The 24240-nt window shown below is 44.7% G+C and overlaps 1 protein-coding gene across 1 annotated transcript in view; it reads right to left on the reverse strand.

Annotated features, from left to right (window-relative positions):
- Positions 1 to 24240, reverse strand: part of LOC137536836 (uncharacterized) — a 71099-nt gene that overhangs the window by 38906 nt on the left and 7953 nt on the right. The window contains exons 5-8 of the mRNA XM_068259026.1: positions 15676 to 15729; positions 11658 to 12730; positions 3203 to 3749; positions 192 to 1495 (exon numbers count right to left, since the gene is read on the reverse strand). Of these exons, the coding sequence (XP_068115127.1) occupies positions 192 to 1495; positions 3203 to 3749; positions 11658 to 12730; positions 15676 to 15729 (2978 nt within the window). The remainder of the gene's footprint in view (positions 1 to 191; positions 1496 to 3202; positions 3750 to 11657; positions 12731 to 15675; positions 15730 to 24240) is intronic.

A 24240-nucleotide genomic window follows, 5' to 3' on the forward strand; every position in this document is an offset into this window, starting at 1 on the left:
TCACCTATTCTCCTGGCTGAAGTAATGGCCAACAGGAAAATGGTCTTTAAGGTAAGAAATTTGTCTGAAATTTGTGCTAATGGCTCAAACGGAGCCTCACACAAACCCTGTAAAACAATGTTTAAATCCCAAGCAGGTACATTAGTTTTAATTGCTGGCTTAAGTCTCTTTAAAGCTTGAAAAAAACGTACAATTAAATCTTCTTCTGCCAGCCGTCTTTCTAAAAATACGCTCAGAGCAGACACCTGTACCTTCAGGGTGCTGATACTAAGACCCTTCTTATATCCACACTGAAGAAATTCCAATACGGACTTAAGAGATGTATTGTTAAAGGATCTTTCCATACACCAGTCGTTAAATATTCTCCAGGCTTTTTGGTATATTTTTCGAGTCACCTTCTTCCTACTTTGTATCAAAGTTTCTGATAGCTCATCTGAAAACCCTTTGGACTTCAGGATGCCCCATTCAGGTTCCAAGCTGAAAGGTGAAGCCTGTCTAAATTCGGATGCCATACTGGACCCTGAGATAGCAAGTGTGGTAGAGGAGGAAATATTATTGGATCTGTTACTGCTAGTGCCCTCAGTGACGTGAACCATGGTCTTTTTGGCCACAGTGGAGCTATTAAGATTACTCGAGCCTTGTCCTGTATAATCTTCTTTATCACTCGTGCTAGCAACGGAACTGGAGGAAATGCATACATCATTACTTCTCCCCAATTGATCGAGAAGGCATCTACTTTCCATGGTAGGTCCTCTGGAAACAGGGCACAAAATTGTTGGCATTTTGTATTCACCCTCCTTGCAAACAAGTCTATGTTTGGGCAGCCCCACTGTAACGTCACCTACTGAAATATTTCCTGATCTAATGACCATTCGTTCGCATCCAACCTCTTCCTGCTGAGGTAGTCTGCCAGTTGGTTTGAGGTTCCCTTTAAGTGTGTCGCTGTTAAGGATGAGAGATTTCTTTCTGACCAAAATAGGATCTTCGTCGTCTTTTCCCATAAGGATTGACTCCTCGTACCCCCTTGTTTGTTTAGGAAAGCCACCACACTCTGGTTGTCTGTCCTTATCTTCACATGAGAGTTCTTGATTAAGGGCCCGAAATGTAGTAAAGCCTGCCACACTGCTTGCAGTTCTCTGTTGTTTGATGACTGTGAACTGATCGTCATACTCCAGGCTCCCTGAGCCGGTAGAGAATTGAAGTGGGCTCCCCAGCCCCATAAACTGGTGTCGGTTGTAATTGTATTCTGCTGAGGAAAACTCCACAGACGACCTGGAGACAGATGATCCAGCTGTTGCCACCAAAGCAGAGAAGCCTTTGTACTTTGTGGAATGACGATTTTCTTGTCTAGAGCCGTCAGAGACCTGTTCCAAGATCTTAGTATCCACATCTGTAGGAATCTTGCATGGAACTGCCCCCACTGGATTGCCGGAAAGGAAGAAGTTAGAAGACCTAGAAGTGCCATAGCTTTCCTTAGCGATATGCTTCTCAATTTCTGAAACGAGAGAACATTATTAAGAATAGCACTGATCTTCCTATCAGGTAACAACAATTTCTCCTTTCTAGTAGAAATAATGAAACCCAAAAACTCTAAGGATTGGAAAGGGACTAGGACAGACTTTTCCCAATTAATCAACCAACCCAAGTCCTGGAAGAGGCTCAAAGTTGTAGATATCTGATCAAAAACGGATTTCTCAGAAGACCCCCATAATAAAAAATCATCAAGGTAACCGACAATATTAATCTGTCTTAACCTGAGAAGGGCTAGTACCTCAGACATAACCTTGGTGAATAGCCATGGAGCTGAAGATAAACCGAAAGGTAAGGCATTAAATTGAAAATGTCTTACCTCTCCTTCCATCCACACGGCGAACCTTAGGTACTGTTGGCAGGATAAGTGGATTGGCAGATGTAGATATGCATCCTTCAGGTCTAGGGATGCCAAGAAGTCGTCCTTCTGTAAGAGATGAACTACAGATCGAATATTGTCCATCCTGAACTTTCTGTATTTGACCCTCAGATTCAGTTTCTTTAGGTTTAGAATAAATCGATAGGTTCCTTGAGGCTTCTTCACCAGGAAGACTGGGGAGTAGAATCCCTGTTCTTTTTAACATGCTGGAACCTGACGAATTACCCTTTTCTGAAGAAGTGATCTTATTTCTGACTGAAGGGCTATTCTTAAAGATGGGTCTTTTGGACAAGGGGTTAAGACAAAATTTTGAGGGGGAGGCTGCTCGAACTCTATACTGTAACCTTCTAATATTATATTCAGTAACCACCGATTGTTGAATAGTTGTTGCCATCTTTCGAAATAGTTGGCGATTTTCCCCCCCACTGGAATGATGGCGTCATTGCTTGCCTGTCTTTTTGGTATTAGTAGAGGTATTGGGGGGTCTTTGTTGTCTATAAGGAGCCCATCTTCTACCCCTGGAAGATTTATTATCCGCTTCATTTTTGGCGGGGCCCGAAATGGCCGCTTATTCTGAAAGGGGCGCTTCCTTGGGAAATTCTTTTTATTATCCGCCGTACGATCCAGTGTATCGTCCAGCCTTGAACCGAACAGCAGATTGCCTTCACAGGGGATACCACAAAGCTTAGATTTTGATGAAGTATCCCCATTCCAGGTCTTAACCCAAACTCCTCTTCTAGCTGAGTTTACTAATGCCGTGGTTCGGGCTGCCAACTTTACTGTATCATCTGCCGCATCAACCATGTAATTTGAGGCATTCGTAATTTTAGGAAAGTCGTTAAGAATTCCTTCCCTAGAAACGCCATTAGCAATTTTAAACTGCAAGTCTGATAGCCAAGTCTTCAGAGAACGACTAACTGCCGTTGATGCCACTGCCGGTTTAAAAGTTAATGAAGCAGACTCCCAAGCCCTGCGCAAAACATTATCCATCTTTTTGTCTATTGGATCTTTTAGGTTACCGAAGTCTTCAAACATTAGGTCTGATTTTCTTGACACCCTGGAAAAAGAAGGATCCAGCTTTGGCGGAGGACCCCAACAAGCTTGGTCATCCGGGGCAAAAGGGTAGCGCTTAGATAAAGATTTGGGCCAAAAGGCCCTTTTCTCAGGATTCTCCCATTCTTTCTTAATCATAGATTTAAGAGTAGAATGGACCGGAATGAATCTGGATTGGGGGTCCGCCAAACCCTTACATCTGGTCCAGGGGTGTCAGGGGTTTTTGCTCTGATCTAATACCCATTGTTTCATACATGGAGGTTAGGAGATCTTTCATTAAATCTGGGGAAAAAGCAAATCTCTGTGGTTTTTCAGCTTTTTCCATCTCTTCACCCTCAGATATCTCTTCTAATGCAGATATTTCCCCTTCAGAGAGTTCTGAGCCCTCTATATCACTCTCCCTACTTCTCCTAGCCTGCACAGGAATACGTGCTGCCGGAATAGGAGAAGACACAATATTTATAGGCATAACAGTAGCGTCACTGCTAGGGCCAGGCATATCAGCAGGGTTGGGGGCTACAACTTGAGACGAAATAGCAGAATCTTTAATTTCTTTGATTGCTGAAGACATTTCTGCCCGCATCCAACCCATCAGATCTTTAAATATGACAGGGGATTCATCTTTAACAAGTTTATTTGTACAATCCTGGCACAACTTTTTAGAGGATGTGGATGACAAGCGAGTGAAGCAAATGGCACATTTCTTCGCAGATTTGCTAGATCCACTTGATCCATGCTGACCCTTGTCAGTTTTATCATGTTTTTCAGGCTTTTCATGTTTTTCAGGCTATAAAACATAATAATAAGCCAACCATTAGCACCCTCTCTAGTACACACATATATACATATACACACTGCATATTTATATTTCATTGTACTTGCCAGAGAGGAATCTTGGGCTGGCCTGGCAGACTGCGCAGGAGCTGACCCAGAAGCGTCCTCCATGCTCACATAAACCACCAGAGTGAGACAGGGAAAAAGATTAAATAAAGAATCACATGAACAACAGGGCTCAGCTGACTAGCCCATTAGCATAATTCATTTCTGGATTAACTCGTCGCGGCACCTGCCGCTTAATTGTTATGCGTAATTACCTACTTATCCCCGCAGCCCCTGCCGCGCTTATTTGCAAATTACCTCAGCGAATCAGCTGCTGCTGATTCGCAATCACCGCCGCGGCCCCTGCCGCCCGATCAGAGTCACGCTGGACGCCGTGCGTGACGACTTCCGGGTTGACCCGGAAGTACCTTGGTCTGAAAGCGCGCCTGCGCTATATCTCTGCTGCCTCGTACGGAGAAGCCTCCTCCACGCTGCAGGGCTCCGACTGTCCACTGTACAGCATGCCTGGAGCCCTGAAAGACGTTGCCCCCGACCACCTGTCATGGATAGCATCCTGGAGACCTCTCCTCTGCATTCCCGTCCGGGACAGGAAACTGAACTGAGTTACGCATGGTAAGCTAGTGGCTTATGTATGGCTGCCTATTTGTTATGCAAATCTTTTCTTTTGCAGTTCCTGTCCACGATTGGGAGGGAGACAAGTCTCACCAGGGGTGCTGTCCAATGACGTTCTGGGAAAACTCTATCATGTTTATTATTCTGACTGTTATGCATGTCTCATATCTCCCATTGTGTTTATTACAAATACAAATAAAAAAGAGACAAAGGACAATTCATTTCACAAACTACCTTCATCAAATCTGAAGCAGTTTAATATTTTATGGTATGACTGACCGAACTATAGAAAGGATTTAGGCTCCTTTCACACTTTGGGGTTGGTTCACTAATGTAAATAGTGTGAGTATTCTCCTGTTACTCGCAATATTACAACAGAGTGTCTTAATCTTAAGTCCTTGCATGGTACGCGGGCTAGTGGCAGCGTAACGTGTGTACGTGAGGAGCGCAAGCTATGCCTACGGCAGTGCAGTATAGCGAGCGCTGCTAACTTACTCGCCCTCCCATTAATTAACGGCTGCTCCACTGAACCCACCCTGAGCCCCAGTGGATCTAGTGACTTTTTAGGACGTGATCCCTGCATGTTGATTGGCCAAATAGGCTGCCTGTCAAGTGACAGCAGCCTATTGGTCCATCCAAAGCACCGGGACCCGCCGGGGCTCAGGGTGGGTTCAGTGGAGCGGCCGTTAATTAGAGGAAGCGCGAGTAAAGGTGGCCACTAATGGTACAATTTCTAGCGAAAAATCGTTCGAGTGATCAGAAATTCTGATCGGACAAAAAAATCGTTTACTACACCATCAACTAACCAATCATTGCTTCCTATCTATCATGACCAACAAGAAAATCCAAATTTTGGTTCGACGAAAATTCAATCGGACGATTGTATTTATAGTCGTTCATTATCGATTGTGCCCATCAACTGAGATTATTTACAACAAATCCGATCAGAATTTCTGATCGCTCGAACGATTTTTCGCTAGAAATTGGACCGTTAGTGGCCAGCTTTAGTAAGCAGCGCTCGCTATACTGCACTGACGCAGCATAGCGTGCGCTGAGCTTGCGCTCCTTACTTACGCAAGCTACGCTGCCACTAACCCGCGTAGCGTGCATGGGCTTAAAATTAAGACGAGTAACGGGAGGTTACTCTTGCTATTTACGTTAGTGCATCAACCCCTTTGCACTGTGGCGCAATGGAAAATATAATAGTATCGAAACGAGATGCAATTATATATATATGGGGCCCTTCACACTGGTAGTTGTGTGGTGTGACAAGTCTTTGGAGCCACGGTAACATAAAAAAGTCAAGATAAATTCAGTGTAAAACTTTCTTTTTATTATTATATACAAGATAAAAAGAAAATATAACCATTCCAGTTGGTAAAGTTAAGCATGATACAAACGCACAATAAACCATAAACCAATACTAGACCTTAATCTATAATACAAGCACGCAACTATTTCTTGTGGAGCTTTAAACAGAACTTAATAATAATAATAAAAAACCTCTTGTACATTAATACAGTTTATATATAAATACATATTACGTAGAACAATGAATATCATACAAAAACTAGAGTTTTCATAATTTCTGTTCGTGGTTCAAAAATTATTGTCCCATCTCCAAAATCCTCTTCTCTGTTTTTTAAAACTGCTGGAAATGGTACGGCGGTGGTGGTGGTGGTGGGGGGGGGGGGGGGGGGGGGGGGCAACGTACAGCTAAGGACATTTAAATTTTACACACCTAGGAGTTAAGCCTGGGGCACACATCCAATCTTGATTGCCAAATTGTATCACTTCCATGTATTATGAGAGCTTACCTAAGCAGTCTGTTCATAGTATTCCATATCTGTTGGCCCTCATACTACATAGAGGTAGTAAGATTGACCAATCAAAAGGGTGCATAGTCACTCATGTGTGTATGCACCCTTTAAGCCCCATCTACACCATACACTTTTTTGTCCGATTCGATTCATTGATTCGATTCAATCCAATATGTCCAATTGGGATTAGATTCAATTCAATTTGCCATTGTTTTGCAATGGCAAATTGAATCGAAAAAAAAATCCCAATTCATACATGTCGGATTGAATCGAATCAATGAATCAAATCGAATCGTACAAAAAATTGTATGGTGTAGATGGGGCTTTAGAGGGTTGGGACCTCATCAGTATTCCTGTCAGTTTCCTTTGTATGAGTCGTGTTGAATTGTCATCGTCTTTCATAGGTTTGTAGGCCAAGGGCCCTTTTCCACTGCAAAATGTAATCGCAATCCCAATTGGGCTGTGATTCTGATCGTGATTTGCATTTTTTAAATGCGATTTGGTTTATAAAGTCCTGCACCCTCACACATCCCAGTTGATCCAGAGGAATGAGAGAACCCTTACAAGGCTTGGGCCAATTAGCCCTAAGAGGATAAAAATTCCTTCCTGACTCCAGATAAAATCCCTGGATCAACTCTGCCAAAAATTGCCTACTAAATATAACTGTGGATGTCCTTTCCTGTGAGGAAAAAAATCCAAGCTCAGGCTAAAAGCAGATATTTTCCTTTGTACAAGCCTAGGGACAAAAAGCTCATCTGCAAACTTTTGTATTGCCCTCTAATGTATTTATACATCTTAATCAGGTCACCTCTAAATAAGCCAAGTTTGTCCAACCTTTCTTGGTAAGTGAGATCTTCCATCCCCGTAAATAATCATCCATCCCCCTAATTAATTTAGGCATCAATTCACGGAGCATTATCAAACGTTTATCAAACACTTTTTTGATAATGCTCCGTGAATTGAGGCCCTAGTTGCTTGTCTTTGTATTTGCTCTAGAAGGTCAATGTCCTTCTTTAATTCGGTGCCAAGAACTGTATCCCGTACTTCAAATTTGGCCTCACAAGTGATTTATACAGAGGGAGTAGTATACTACCATAGCATCTCATGATTTTATTTCCTGTTTTATACATCCCAAAATGGTATTTGCTTTAGCTACCACTGCTTGGAATTGTATACTGCTGCTTATCTTGTTATCAACCAGTATTCCCAAGTCTTTCTCCAAGTCTTCCTAGCTGTATGCTATTTATTTTTTATGGTGCACTAACATTGGCATGTTTAAGGTGCATGACCTTACATTTAAACAGACTGACCTTGCCCAGATGAGCATGCAGAGGGGAGAGTGATTGCTGTGTCAGCTGAAGGCATGCATTCCTGCTGACGAATAGCCTAGGTGGCTGGAAATCTCTAGAAAGGAGGCATGGCCTTAGATGAACTGGGAGGAGTAGTAAGCAGGCAGCCAACAGTTGCTGATGAGAATGAATGAACTGATCCAGTAGGTATTTTACTTTTCATTTTTCATAAGCTATACTTTTTTTTTTACATAACTTTGTATGCCTAATTAAGTAGCATAATTCTGCTTGATCTTCTACTAATGGCTTCAGCTTCCTGTAGAAACAGTTGGCCCAAATCAATAACACTGATGAAGAGTTAATTCAGAGACTGAAGGAGAAAGTCCAAGGGCCCAGTTGGAGTTGCAACCTCTGCACCTCGTATCACCTCGCCCTTATTCCACCTACCAAACTCACCTCCTCTCTTTTACAAACCTTTAGCAGGACCACCTTCCTTTAACAAGATTGGAAGAAAATGACTGAGCTGTGTAAATACTACTGACAAATTTCAACAGTCTGTATTGTGTTGTCCAATTGAAAGCTTTTCCCACAACTAATTTTCATCAACGTATTTTTTTTGTTTACAAAGAAAACTAAAACACTCATTAACCTCCTTAGCGATAACCCCGAGCTGAGCTCGGGGTAAGCCGCCGTGGAGGATTGCTCAGGCCCCGCTGGCCCGATTTGCATAATTTTTTTTATACACACAGCTAGTACTTTGCTAGATGCGTGTTACCTCCGATCACCGCCGCGTTAGAGGGTGCCCCCCCAAGACCCCATGCGCTGCCTGGCCAATCAGTGCCAGGCAGCGCTGAGGGGTGGATCGGGACTCCCTCTGACGTCACGACGTCGGTGACGTCATCGCGCCCGTCGCCATGGTGACAGGGAAGCCCTTAAGGAAATCCCGTTTAGAACGGGATTTCCTGATGGGCCTGATCGCCTGAGGCGATCAGAGGGGATGGAGGGATGCCGCTGCTCAGCGGATATCATGTAGCTAGCGCTAGGCTAGCTACATGATTTAAACAAAAAAAAAAAATTTAAAATAGTGCTGCGCTGCCTCCCTGGCGGATTCAATTGACCGCCAGGGAGGTTAAACCTTCTTACAAAACTACTGTATATGCTCAACTGTAAGTCTAGAAATTTAGGTCTGACTCACTAAATAAAAGTATAGGGGTCGACTTATACACGAGACATGAGCAGCACTGAGCAATGTTTGTACTATTTGTGACATTCCCATTTACAGCAAATTACCCAATAGTAGGTGACACTTTCTCGATAAAGGAAATGCCAAGAAAACACAGGTCTGAAAGTGCTGACCACAACAATTGATAAATAAAGGGGCAGGGGGGAAATACTGGGCTACAGGAAGAGGAGTAAATAATTGCTGCACTTGGGGGCCTGGAGGAGTTATTGGCTGCACTTAAGGGCCAGGAGGGGTGAATGGCTGCAATACTGTATGCATTGCAGTCAACAACTTCTGGTCCCCAAGTGCAGCTGTTGTGAATTATTCCTAGTACCCAAGTGCAGCCATTAACTTTGCTGTGTAGACTTATACTTGAGTCAATAAAAAATATTCCAGCTTAAGAGGATCAAATATTGGACATGACTTATACATGAGGTCGACTTATATTCAAAGATATACGGTACTTAAAGAGAATCTGTACTCTAATATTCTTACAATAAAAAGCATACCATTCTATTCATTATTTTCTCCTGTGCCCCTCTGTGCTGTTTCTGCCACTCTCTGCTGCAATCCTGGCTTGTAATTAACATTTTTAGGCAGTGTTTACAAACAAACTAACCAGCTTCTAATAGGCTCAGCTAAGCATACTGTGTGAGTCATTCATAGTATGCAGGGGGCCTGCAGAGGGTGTGTATCGCTTCTACCAATCACAAGCAGCCCTGCACATTCCACACAATCAAGCTTTAGCCCGACAAACAGGACAGAGGAAAGATACATTGATTTATTACAGAGACAGTGCAGTTAGGAAAGACTGCAGTAAGCCAGAGCAGATTAGAACAGGCATAGGAACTTATAGGATAGAAGAACTAAGGCTGAAAAATTTGTTACAGAGTCTCTTTAATACATGGAAGATCAAGTGACGGAGGAACACAAGTGGATCATTGATCTCTGACAACACGATGGGCTAACTATTTTTTTTCCCCAAAGTCGTTGACCTTAGAATATGGGAGGATTACATATACAGTAAATATGATTCACCTATATAGTCCTTATTCCCAAGTTGTAGGCTATGATATTTTGCAACGCTCCACCATAATTTTCTGTTCCTCATGGTTTGAACAATCCATTCCCATTCTCTGTCACACATGGTTAGATTGGATAGCAGCTACTACAAGAAAACCAAATGTACCGGTATAAAGCTGACACACAAAGTAAATGTCCCAAATGTAAACATTGCCCATGTTAGGATATTCTGATCATGGATTTTTACGTGAATTTGTCTTCTAACCTTTCTGATCTATCGTGAGGGTGTGGAGAACAGTACTACTTCAACTTTCTCTCCAACTATTGCACAAAGCTTTGCCTGTGTTTGCCTCTGTCCATCAAAACAGTTGGCAGCATCACTCCATGTTGAGAGTTAAGCCACGTTCTCATCTACAAGGGTTGCCTTCTGACAGGGATTTGGACAAGATCCCTTGGTGTGACAGTTCAGGGGCTGAGGCTGTACAGACACATTGCTAGCCTGTAGGCTAGAGATGTGTTCCATTACTCTGTAAGGGGGTAGAGGGATGACACGTGCTGCATGACAAAGTGGCTGCAGGTAGGGTGAGTAAGAAAACAATTAGCTCATGGGTCGCTAAAGATCTGGCATGCCAGATCGATAGGTGATGTCCAGGGGGCTCCAGTACTCATGCTACATACTCACCTGGGCGGTCTTCAGCAATTCCATCAGCCGAGTTTAGTCTAGTGTGTGAAATTGCAGAGCACTGGCAATTGTCTAAAGCCCAATCTACACGATACGATTCTTTATACGATTCGATTACGATTCTATTTACGATTCGATTTAATCCAACATGTCCGATCAGGATTCGATTCGATTCAATTCGATTTGCCATTATGATCTTGCTAACTGGCGTTTTATAATATAAAATCACACTCTCTCCAGCCTCAGATTTTGGGAAGCTGGTTGAGTCGCGAACCTTTCAGTACCCACTTACAGTATGCCAATAGGAGGTTTTGCCTGCAACAGGTCTTTTTTCTCTGTTAAGCCTGGTACACACCTTCAATTTTGATTGGCCAATGAATGGCTAAACTTACCACCTCCATGTAGCATGAAAGCTAACAGATTTTGAATACTATGAACAGACTGAGTAGGTAAAATTTGCCAATCATTGGCCTTTCAAAATTGGCTATGCGTATCAGGCTTAAAGGATGCCTTAGTTCTAACAATATATCAAAAATTACGCTTTGTGTTTGTATGGGGAGTAGTGCAGAAGCCAACCCCACCTCCCTTGCCCCGGTGTCAGCCACCGTCTTGCTGCAAAGCGGCCTGTTCCGAATTCCTAGTTTGCGGGTCGACGCATGCACAGTATGTCCACGGGAGTACGCACATGCCCCTGCGGGAAGACTTACCTGGCTAACGCGCACACTGGACTTGAGATCGGTGGGGAGCGCCATCACAATGTGCCCAAGCGGACACTGTGTGCATGTGTATCGTAGTATATCCGGGTCACGCGTACTCCCGTGAACATACTATGCATGCGCCATCCCGGACTACAAGACAGGCTGATTTACAGCAAAACGGAGGCTGACACCGAAGCAAATGAGGTGCGGTAAGCTTTTGCACTACTCCCCACACACACAGGGCATAATTTTTGATATACTGTTAGGACTAAGGTATCCTTTTAGACAGTACCAAGAACAAACCTCAGCCCCCAGGTTTTGTTTGTAATAACTGCGAATATGCTTTAACATATAAATGGGATGAGTGAGTCTGGTGAAAGTAAAGTAACAGTGTTTTGTCTCCAGTTGATTCTATTGTTCTGAGTATACAGAAGCCACGCCTACAGGAAGTCTTCCCGCCTTTTGCCTGTCAGGATTGTGCACGGTAACAAAAGCCCTCCCGTTCCTCACACTAAATACATGGCTTCCCGTTTGTGGATGCGGCGGTGAGCCGTAAGGTGTGCACTACAGCTAAAGCATTTTCCACACTCCTGGCAAGGGAAAGGCTTCTCCCCGGTGTGGATTCGGCTGTGTATTGTGAGGTGAGTCTTACGTCTAAAACTTTTGCCGCATTCTGAGCACGAGAAGGGTTTTTCCCCCGTATGGATCTTCTGATGCCGGACACGGTTGGAGTTATTGGAGAAGACTTTTCCACACTCGGTGCAGACATACGGCTTACGCACCGCATGGCTCTTCTCATGCCTCACACAGTCCTCTTTGGCGGCGAACTGTTTCCCGCACTCGCAGCAAGCGTAGAGTTCAATGTCCATGTGTGTGGCCAAGTGCACTGTCAGGTAGGTGTTGCTACTGAAGCACATCCCGCATTCGGGGCAAGAGAAAATCTTTTTGCCTTTATGGGTCATCTGGTGGAGGATGAGCATGGAGTCAGTGGAGAACGTTTCCCCGCATTCCGAACAAATAATGGGCGGAGGCTCCTGGGAGACAGCAAAATTTTTCTGACGACCTGACTTTTTGGCGGTGTTCTTATGACGATAAGAAACGTTGTTTGGTGGGATCATCATTTCATGAACAGGTAAGTATCGAGGTGGATGCCCCAGGACGTAACTGTCCATGCTGTCAAAATGTCCTTCGTCGCAGGATGCCAATTCTTCCTTCGCGTGAATGGAATTAAACTGCACATCCTCCACCATGGGGTATGCCTCCGTTTCCACTAAATCTCCTGACTCCAACTTAATCTGAATCGCTGTATAATGGCTATCGTCCATGTCCAAATAAAAATCAGAGTGTGGCAGCTCCTCTTCTTGGTACAGGGGCTCCTGCTTAATAAACGTTGATAAAAGTTGCGTTTGGCCAGGGGGAATGGAAATTTCATCAAAATGTTCAGCTTCCTCGATTGAGAGGGGCTCCCGTTTAATATGAGCTATTGTATACTCGATACTATTAGGAGATGTTGGGATCCCAGTATACTGAACGGATTCAGATGACGGGGAGGAGTCCGATTCTTCCATAAAATGGGAGATTTCTGAGAAGGCAAAAAAAGTTATAAATATAAGTCCATCAGGGCCGGTTTAAGCAACAATGGGGCCCCAGGGCAAAATAAACCTGGGCCCCCCCCCAACAGATACCCCAGAACAAAAATCGGCATTAAGGGACCTTTTTCGCAGCTGTTATAGTCAGGGTGTGAAGCCCCAATCGGTCGGAGCTCCACATTCTGGCTACCCCAGCCTGCATGGGGGACAAGGGATTAAAAAGTTTCAGGAGGGGGGACCCCACATAATTAAAAAAAAAAAAATTCCCACACTCCTAAACATAAAAAAAAATTTGGGAAAATAGGAAAAAATGCCAGGGATCTTCATATGTACAGCCATATTGCGGCTGTATAGCGATCCCTGGCCAAAGCGCTGTGGCTGCGTATGGACCCCCTGGAAACCCCGTCAGGAAATTTATTGCTCTTTCTTTTGATACACTGAAAATTACACTACCGCTAGGTTTGCTACTCAAAGTGACATTTACCGCATTTAAAAGTATACTTTTATCCTTTGAAACTTTAAAATCAATTTTCTCAAAAACTATAAGGTCTTTTTGAAAAATTGTTTTTTCCTCTTATTCCCAATGATCTCCTTAAAATATCCTGCAAATTTAGGGTTTCTAGCATTTAAGGTGGATTTGCTATTAACCATTACATTCGGCAGGTTTTTAAATGTGTATTTTTTTTCCTTTGAAACTTTAAAATCGATTGTCTCAAAAACTATAAGGTCTTTTTGAAAAAAAAAAATGTTTTCCTCTTATTCCCAATGATCTCCTTAACATATCCTGCAAATTTAGGGTTTCTAGCATTTAAGGTGGATTTGCTATTAACCATTAAAGTCGGCAGGTTTTTAAATGTGTATTTTTTTTCCTTTGAAACTTTAAAATCGATTTTCTCAAAAACTATAAGGTCAATGTGAAAAATGTTTTTCCTCTTGTAGCCACTGGGGGCCCCTACAAGCTCTGGAGCCCTGGGGCAATTGCCCCCTTTGCCTCTATGGTAGCGCCGGCCCTGAAGTCCATATATAATTTCTAATCATACATAGAAACAGTGGCGTAACTAAGGAGCTTGGGGCAAGTTTTACATTCAGCCCCAAGCACTCTATTGATTGGAGCCTCAAAACCAACCAAGGACAGCTGCAGTGTCAGAGAGGTGTAATCACTTACGGACTAAGGAAACAGTTTAAGGATTACCACTATGAGCATCTATACCTGGATAACCTATACTGGGACGACTATACCTGACTAACCTATACTTGTGGCACCAATACCTGGCTAACCTATACTGGGGGCCCCTATACTAGGGGGCAAAATACCACATCGCAAATAACATTCTTGAGCCTTTTGGGGTAAGAGGGGGGCCCAATTTTACACTCTCAGCTCCCTGGGAGAAATTTAGCCTAGAAACTTCCCTGCTAATCTCCCCACTGCCTGCCCATACCTGTGTCTGTACTAATCTCCCCACTGCTCTCCAGTACCCATGTCTGTACTAATCTCCCCACTGCTCTCCAATACCCATGTCTGTACTAATCTCCTCACTGCTCTCCAGTACCCATGTCTGTACTAATCTCCCGCCTGCTTGCCCATACCTGTGTCTGTACTAATCTCCCTACTGCTCTCCAGTACCCATGTCTGTACCAATCTCCCCACTGCTCTCCAGTACCCATGTCTGTACTAATCTCCTCACTGCTCTCCAGTACTCATGTCTGTACCAATCTCCTCACTGCTCTCCAGTACCCATGTCTGTACTAATCTCCCCACTGCTCTCCAGTACCCATGTCTGTACTAATCTCCTCACTGCTCTCCAGTACCCATGTCTGTACTAATCTCCCCACTGCTTGCCCATACCTGTGTCTGTACTAATCTCCCCACTGCTCTCCAGTACCCATGTCTGTACTAATCTCCTCACTGCTCTCCAGTACCCATGTCTGTACTAATCTCCCCACTGCTTGCCCATACCTGTGTCTGTACTAATCTCCCCACTGCTTGCCCATACCTGTGTCTGTACTAATCTCCCCACTGCTCTCCAGTACCCATGTCTGTACCAATCTCCTCACTGCTCTCCAGTACCCATGTCTGTACTAATCTCCTCACTGCTCTCCAGTACCCATGTCTGTACTAATCTCCCCACTGCTTGCCCATACCTGTGTCTGTACTAATCTCCCCACTGCTTGCCCGTGTCTGTACTAATCTCCCCCCTGCTTGCCCATACCTGTGTCTGTACTAATCTCCTCACTGCTCTCCAGTACCCATGTCTGTACTAATCTCCCGCCTGCTTGCCCTTGTCTGTACTAATCTCCCCACTGCTTGCCCGTGTCTGTACTAATCTCCCTACTGCTTGCCCACAGCCATATCTGTACTAATCTCCCCACTGCTTGCCCTTGTCTGTACTAATCTCCCCACTGCTTGCCCGTGTCTGTACTAATCTCCCCACTGCTTGCCCATACCTGTGTCTGTACCAATCTCCCCACTGCTCTCCAGTACCCGTGTCTGTACTAATCTCCCTACTGCTTGCCCGCAGCCATGTCTGTACTAATCTCCCTACTGCTTGCCCACAGCCATATCTGTACTAATCTCCCCACTGCTTGCCCGTGTCTGTACTAATCTCCCCACTGCTTGCCCATACCCTTGTCTGTACTAATCTCCCCACTGCTCATCCATACTCATGTCTGTACTAATCTCCCCACTGTTTGCCCGCAGCCATGTCTGTACTAATCTCCCCACTGCTCTCCACTACCCGTGTCTGTACCAATCTCCCCACTGCTTGCCCATACCTGTGTCTGTACTAATCTCCCCACTGCTCTCCAATACCCATGTCTTTACTAATCTCCCCCCTGCTTGCCCATACCCATTTCTGTAATAATCGTCCCCTCACTGTAAGCTGTGCAATGGCCCATACATTTGCTAGTCTTTTAAGAATACTGTGTATTGTATTCCTACCGTTTGTGTCTCTGATGGGGGGATTTGTCCTCTCTTCCTGTCCTTTTGTGACATCTGTAAGAGAGGCAGAGAATGAGTAAAATCAACCAGCACATTCGCACACAGCAACATAAGCCTGGCAGAGGTTTTAACAATTGCCCAATCTGGTTTTCTTCATTCTGTTTGGTCCCTATTTAATAAAACACGCCTGAACCGAGGCAAAGCTACATAAGGTAAGAACAGAGGTACGGTCATGCTGGATTCACATACCTCTGTGCATTGTCCAATCCTTGTTCCTCCAGTCCCTGTAATATCACTCCTTAAAAATTATGACTTTTTGCTAAAGTCATATTTTCAGACAGGAAGAGCTAGCTTTGATGTTCCCTCCTGTCACCCCTCCCCTTCCTTCTATTTCCCACCACAATCACTATGATCATGTGATAGGAGCGCGAATGGGGAGGGCGGGGTGCGCACAGCCGGGACTGTGCATCTACAGTGACTCAGCCAGATCTAAGGTCTCACAGCAGCACAACAGAGGAGACCGGACTGGCTCCAATGGACCACAAAAGGCTGAAGGAAGCCCCAGGTAAGTAAAAAATAATTTTGTCCAACTTGTCTCAGGTTTACTTTAACTGTATGCAATATGTATATTATTATAATTACTAGGTGACCTAAGCCCGTTTAAAATGGCCTCTAGGTCTCTTCAAACTGCTGCCGACAAGTGAATGCACATGTGCGCGCACCCAACCGCCCGGCACCCTGGCCCCGTCCTCCTGTCCCAATGGCCGTGCTGCGCACATGGGCATTAGCAAAAAAACATGGACAAAGGGACAGGATGACGCAGGGACACCTGCGGTTTTATTATATAGGATTGTTTTTATTTATAGAGCGCCAACATAATCCATAGCGCTGAACAACATACAACAATGGGGAGCATGGATACATGAGCAGTTCAACTTACTGTACAATCAGGTCAACCAGTGACCATTTTAGATACACACAATATGTGCAGTTGATGCACAGCTTGAAAAACCTCACCAATACTGATGGATGTTCATTTGATAAATTGCACCTAAAAAGGAAACAAAAGGGGGAGGTCCCTGTCCTTGCAAGCTTACAATCTAGCGCAGGGGTGTCAGATTCAACCATATAAGGGGCAAAAATGTAAAACATAGTCTAAGTCAGGGGCCAAATTGTTTATTAGGATTTAACATTTATTAACCTGATTAGCGGTATGCCCGACACTGTGTCGAGCATACCGCTGGCTGGCCCGACACTGTGTCGGGCATACCGCTAGCTGGCCCCAGGAGTCCCCCAGTATAATTTTAACTGATCCCATGCTTGTAAAAGCTTCAGCTAGCACTAGGCTAGCTAGTACCGGTGGCCGGGATCCCCCCGATTGCTGATGATCCCCCCGATCGCCCGCTAATACATTACCCACTCTGGATCCAGCGATCGCCCAGCCTCCCTGCACATCTCCGATCCTCTCTATGGGGAGGATCGGGTCTGCGCATGACGTCGGTGACATCATGACTAGGGCTGATCGGAACAGCTGAATTCCAATTTCGTCGAAATTTCGTGTACCGCATGCGAAAACCAAATTTCGTGTTCTGAATTTTCGTGTTCCGAGTGCATTTCTATTGATGTCAATAGTGCCAACTTCTGCGGTTAATTGTGAAGCCCCCTTACATGCTATCATCACCAAATTTGGCATGTATATTAAGCAGATGAGTAGAAACATGGTAAAAAAAAAATGTGAAAAGACCTTATAGTTTTTAAGGAAAATGGATTTCAAAGTTTCATAGGAAAAATGGTTTTTAAACTGTGTAAAATGACACTGCTGCAGTACAGGTTACTGCATTCCGAGTTCTGTATACATATTGTATACATTTCATGAAAACAGACAGCTTGGGGTCCCCCCCCAAGCCTCCTTAACTCCTTGTCTCCCATGCAGGCTGGGATAGCCAGAATGCGGAGTCCCGGCCACGTGGGGCTTCGCACCCTGAGCTATACCGGCCCGCATGGTCCATGGTATGGGGGGGGGGGGGCTCTGGAGGAGAGGGGCGGTCAACCTGCCCCTCTCCCCCGGAGCCCTTGTCCAATCCATGGACAAGGGGCTCTTCCCCACCTTCGGTGCCCAGGAGGAGGTGGGGGCCGCTGACGTCCTGGGGGGTTCATGGTGCCATCCGGGATTCCCCTTTAACGAGCGGACCCCGGAAGCCACCCCCTCTCCAGGAGAAATGAGTATAGGGATACACGGTACCACTTACCCATTTCAGCAGAGTTAACCACTTGCCGACCGCCTTAAGCCGATGGGCGCCTTAAGCCGATGACCACTGTTTGCACCCAGTAACCCCCCTAATCAACCATCAATCACTCCCTGTCACTGTCAACGCTATTTTTTTTTTAACCCTAAACTGCCCCCTGCTCCCTCCTGATCACCCCCCCACCCCTCAGATTCTCCCCAGACCCCCCCCCCCCCCCACCCCAGTGTACTGTATGCCTCTATCCCCCTGTAATAACCCCCTGGTCACCTGTCAATCACCTGTCAATCACCCATCAATCACCCCCTGTCACTGCCACCCATCAATCAGCCCCTAACCTGGGTCCTTTTGACAGGGACCCTTAGTAGTTAAAAGCATATAGTGTAACCCAGTACACATTTACAATCCAAAAAACGATCTCATATAAGTTGCCCAGTCTCCAGTTCCTACCGGTTTCGGCCTTGCGCCGTCATCAGGGAACACTGGAGACTGAGCTGTGGGCAAAATATATAAAGATTACCTTGTAATCACTCGATCGGGGCCATTGCAGGCTCTCAGCAGAAAGTGTTCCACTTGCCGGTAATGCGCATAGCTGATAGGCTCATTCCGGTCAGGTGTTTAGGTGCAATTAGTTGCACCTAACCACCTGACCGGAATGAGCCTATCAGCTATGCGCATTACCGGCAAGTGGAACACTTTCTACTGAGAGCCTGCAATGGCCCCGATCGAGTGATTACAAGGTAATCTTTATATATTTTGCCCACAGCTCAGTCTCCAGTGTTCCCTGATGACGGCGCAAGGCCGAAACCGGTAGGAACTGGAGACTGGGCAACTTATATGAGATCGTTTTTTGGATTGTAAATGTGTACTGGGTTACACTATATGCTTTTAACTACTAAGGGTCCCTGTCAAAAGGACCCTGGAAGTAAGTCATTGTATATGTGATATAGAATCAGCTTCTAATAAATGTTTTATGTGATTTTTGGATGGAGAAGTGACCTTTCTCGATTTATTTCTGGTGATGGTCACTGTGGAAATATACTTTTGAGCACTGTGGGGTGACTGCAGATGCCGATTTGAGTACCAAGCGCTGTGGATTTATATGCATTTTTCTTGAAACCGATGGTGGATGTGGTTGATCCTGAGCAGCTGGTGAAACATACACATGAGATAAAGTTTGGATCAGCGCCTGTATATACTACATAATACGTAGCACCTAACCTGCCCCTTGCGGGCAATCTGATCACCCACCCACACCAAAAGATCGCCCGCAGATCCGACATCAGATCACCTCCCAAGTGCAGTGTTTACATCTGTTCTCTCCTCTAAACACCCACTAATTACCCATCAATCACCCCCTATCACCACCTGTCGCTGTTACCTATCATATTAGACCCTAATCTGCCCCTTGCGGGCACCCAATCCCCCGCCCACACTCTCAGATTGCCCTCAGACCCCCCCTTATCAATTCGCCAGTGCATTATTTACATCTGTTCTTCCCTGTAATAACCCACTGATTACCAATCAATCACCCATCAATCACCCCCTGTCACTGCCACCCATCAATCAGCCCCTAACCTGCCCCTTGCAGGCAATCTGATCACCCACCCACACCAATAGATCGCCCGCAGATCAGACGTCAGATCACCTCCCAAGTGCAGTGTTTACATCTGTTCTCTACCCTAAACACCCACTAATTATTATTATTATTATTATTATGTATTTATATAGCGCCGACATCTTACGCAGCGCTGTACAGTATATATATATATATTGTCTTGTCACTAACTGTCCCTCAAAGGAGCTCACAATCTAATCCCTACTATTATCATATGTCTATGTATGTATTATGTAGTGTAAGTAATGTAGTCTAGGGCCAATTTTAGGGGTGAGCCAATTAACTTATCTGTATGTTTTTTTTGGGGGGGATGTGGGAGGAAACCGGAGTACCCGCAGGAAATTCGAACCGGGGACCCAGCGCTGCAAGGCGAGAGCGCTAACCACTACACCACCGTGCTGCCCATCACTAATTACCCATCAATCACCCCCTATCACCACCTATCACTGTTACCCATCAGATTAGTCCCTAATCTGCCCCTAGGGCACCCAATCACCCGCCCACACCCTCAGACCCCAGCCCTGATCACCTCGCCTGTGCATTGCTTGCATCTATTTCCCCCCTCTAATCACACCTTGAGACACCCATCAATCACCACCTGTCACCCCCTAGCACACCTACCCATCAGATCAGGCCCTAATTTGCCCCGTGTGGGCTCCTGATCACTCGGCTAAACCCTGAGATTCCCCTCAGACCCCCTTCCGATCACCTCCCCAGTGCATTGATTGCATCTATTTTCCCCTCTAACCACCCCCTGAGACACCCATCAATCACCTCCTGTCACCCCCCTAGCACTCCTATCCATCAGATCAGGCCCAATACAACCTGTTATCTAAGAGGCCACCCTGCTTATGACCGGTTCCACAAAATTTGCCCCCTCATAGACCACCTGTCATCAAAATTTGCAGATGCTTATACCCCTGAACAGTAATTTTGAGACATTTGGTTTCCAAACTACTCACGGTTTTGGGCCCGTAAAATGCCAGGGCAGTATAGGAACCCCACAAGTGACCCCATTTTAGAAAAAAAGACACCCCAAGGTATTCTGTTAGGTGTATGATGAGTTCATAGAAGATTTTATTTTTTGTCAAAAGTTAGCGAAATTGATTTTTATTGTTTTTTTCCCGAAGTGTCATTTTTCACTAACTTGTGACAAAAAATAAAATCTTCTATGAACTCACCATACACCTAACAGAATACCTTGGGGTGTCTTCTTTCTAAAATGGGGTCACTTGTGGGGTTCCTATACTGCCCTGGCATTTTAGGGGCCCTAAACCGTGAGGAGTAGTCTAGAAAACAAATGCCTCAAAATGACCTGTGAATAGGACGTTGGGCCCCTTAGCGCACCTAGGCTGCAAAAAAGTGTCACACGTGGTATCGCCGTACTCAGGAGAAGTAGTATAATGTGTTTTGTGGTGTATTTTTACACATACCCATACTGGGTGGGAGAAATCTCTCTGTAAATGGACAATTGTGTGTAAAAAAAATCAAAAATGTGTCATTTACAGAGATATTTCTCCCACCCAGCATGGTGATATGTAAAAATACACCACAAAACACATTATACTACTTCTCCTGAGTACAGCGATACCACATGTGTGACACTTTTTTGCAGCCTAACTGTGCTAAGGGGCCCAAAGTCCAATGAGTACCTTTAGGATTTCACAGGTCATTTTGAGACATTTGGGTTCAAGACTACTCCTCACGGTTTAGGGCCCCTAAAATGCCAGGGCAGTGTAGGAACCCCACAAGTGACCCCATTTTAGAAAGAAGACAACACGTTAGCGGAAATTGATTTGTATTGTTTTTTTTCACAAAGTGTCATTTTCCGCTAACTTGTGACAAAAAAAAAAATCTTCTATGAACTCACCATACTCCTAACAGAATACCTTGGGGTGTCTTCTTTCTAAAATGGGGTCACTTGTGGGGTTCCTATACTGCCCTGGCATTTTAGGGGCCCTAAACCGTGATGAGTAGTCTAGATTCCAAATGCCTCAAAATGACCTGTGAATAGGACGTTAGGCCCCTTAGCGCACCTAGGTTGCAAAAAAGTGTCACACATGTGGTATCGCCGTACTCAGAAGAAGTAGTATAATGTGTTTTGGGGTGTATTTTTATACATACCCATGCTGGGTGGGAGAAATCTCTCTGTAAATGGACAATTGTGTGTAAAAAAAATCAAATAATTGTCATTTACAGAGATATTTCTCCCACCCAGCATCTGTATGTGTAAAAATACACCACAAAACACAAAAAAAAAAAAATTCTTCTAAGAACTCACCATACTCCTAACGGAATACCTTGGGGTGTCTTCTTTCTAAAATGGGGTCATTTGTGGGGTTCCTATACTGCCCTGGCATTTTAGGGGCCCTAAACCGTGAGAAGTAGCGTTGAAACCAAATGTCGCAAAATGACCTGTGAAATCCTAAAGCTACTCATTGGACTTTGGGCCCCTTAGCGCAGTTAGGGTGCAAAAAAGTGCCACACATGTGGTATCGGCGTACTCAGGAGAAGTAGTATAATGTGTTTTGGGTGTATTTTTACACATACCCATGCTCAGTGGGAGAAATATCTCTGTAAATAGACAATTGTGTGTAAAAAAAAAAATCAAAAAATTGTCATTTAAGGAGATATTTCTCCCACCCAGCATGGGTATGTGTAAAAATACACCCCAAAACACATTATACTACTTCTCCTGAGTACCGCAATACCACATGTGTGGCACTTTTTTGCAGCCTAACTGCGCTAAGGGGCCCAAAGTCCAATGAGCATCTTTAGGCTTTACAGGGGTGCTTACAATTAGGCACCCCCCAAAATGCCAGGACAGAGAACACATCCCACAAATGACCCCATTTTGGAAAGTAGAAACTTCAAGGTATTCAGAGAGCAGCATAGTGAGTCCGTGGCTGATTTCAATTTTTTTGTCGCAAGTTAGAAGAAATGGAAACTTTTTTTTTTTGGGCACAAAGTGTCATTTTCCGCTAACTTGTGACAAAAAATTAAATCTTCTATGAACTCACCATGCCTTTCACTGAATACTTTGGGATGTCTTCTTTCCAAAATAGGGTCATTTGGGGGGTATTTATACTATCCTGGAATTTTAGCACCTCATGAAACATGACAGGTGGTCAGAAAGTCAGAGATGCTTCAAAATGGGAAAATTCACTTTTGGCACCATAGTTTGTAAACGCTATAACTTTTACCCAATCTAATAAATATACACTGAATGTTTTTTTTTTTTTTATCAAAGACATGTAGCAGAATAACTTTTGCGCTCAAATGTATAGGAAATTTTACTTTATTTGAATAATGTCAGCACAGAAAGTTAAAAAAGTAATTTTTTTTGACAAAATTCATGTCTTTTTTGATGAATATAATAAAAACTAAAACTCACAGCATCAATCAAATAGCACCAAAAGAAAGCTGTATTAGTGACAAGAAAAGGAGGTAAAATTCATTTAGGTGGTAGGTTGTATGACCGAGCAATAAACCGTGAAAGCTGCAGTGGTCTGAATGGAAAAAAAGGCTCTGGTCCTTAAAGTGAAACTTAAGTCAACGATAAAAAATGAGATTTACTCACCTGGGGCTTCCCTCAGCCCCCAGCAGCCGATCGGTGCCCTCGCAGCCCTGCTCTGACGCTCCAGGACCCGCCGGCGAACACTTCCGGTATGGCCGTCACCGGCCGACAGGCATGGGAACGCGAGTGATTCTTCGCGTTCCCAGCCTGTATATCGCCCCCTATGCTGCTATTGCGACCAGGGCACCGGAGGTGGGGAAGAGCCCCTCTTCCATGGATTGGACAAGGGCTCTGGGGGAAAGGGGGAGGTTGGCCGCCCCTCTCCTTCAGAGCCCCCCCATACCAGGGATCATGCAGGCTGGTATTGCTCAGGGTGCGAAGCCCCACGTGGCCGGGACTCCGCATTCTGGCTATCCCAGCCTGCATGGGGGACAAGGGGTTAAGGAGGCTTGGGAGGGGGGACCCCACGCTGTCTGTTTTTATGAAATGTATACAATATGTATACAGAACTCGGAATGCAGTAACCTGTACTGCAGCAGTGTCATTTTACACAGTTTAAAAACCATTTTTCCTATGAAACTTTAAAATCGTTTATTTCAAAAACTATAAGGTCTTTTCACATTTTTTTTTTTTACCATGTTCCTACTCATCTGCTTAATATACATGCCAAATTTGGTGATGATAGCATGTAAGGGGGGCTTCGCAATTAACCACGGAATTTAGCACTATTGACTTCAATGTAAACGCGAATTTGGTACTCGGAATTGCCGAATTTTGGAGTTTCGAGTGCTTACTCGGAACAGCCAAATTTCGATGGCAAACTTGAAATTCGGAATCAGAGAGCTCAGCCCTAATCATGACGTCATGTGTGATCCTCCCCATAGAGAAGAGCGGAGCTGTCCGGGGAGGCTGCGCTGATCGTTGGATCCAGGCTGGGTAATGTATTAGCGGGTGATCGGGGGGGGATCATATGTAATTGGGGGGATGCCAGCCACCTGTACTAGCTAGTGTAGTGCTAGCTGAAGCTGTTACAGCCATGGGAGCCCTTGTGGACCAGAGTAATTTTCATCTGTCAGCGCTCCTCCCTTTCATTCACCAATAACTTTATCACTACTTATCACTTATCGTTTTTTTCCACCACTAATTAGGCTTTCTTTGGGTGGTACATAATGCTAAGAATTATTTTA

Source organism: Hyperolius riggenbachi, chromosome 10 (genome assembly GCF_040937935.1).
Source record: "Hyperolius riggenbachi isolate aHypRig1 chromosome 10, aHypRig1.pri, whole genome shotgun sequence".
NCBI classification, from domain to species: Eukaryota; Metazoa; Chordata; class Amphibia; order Anura; family Hyperoliidae; genus Hyperolius; species Hyperolius riggenbachi.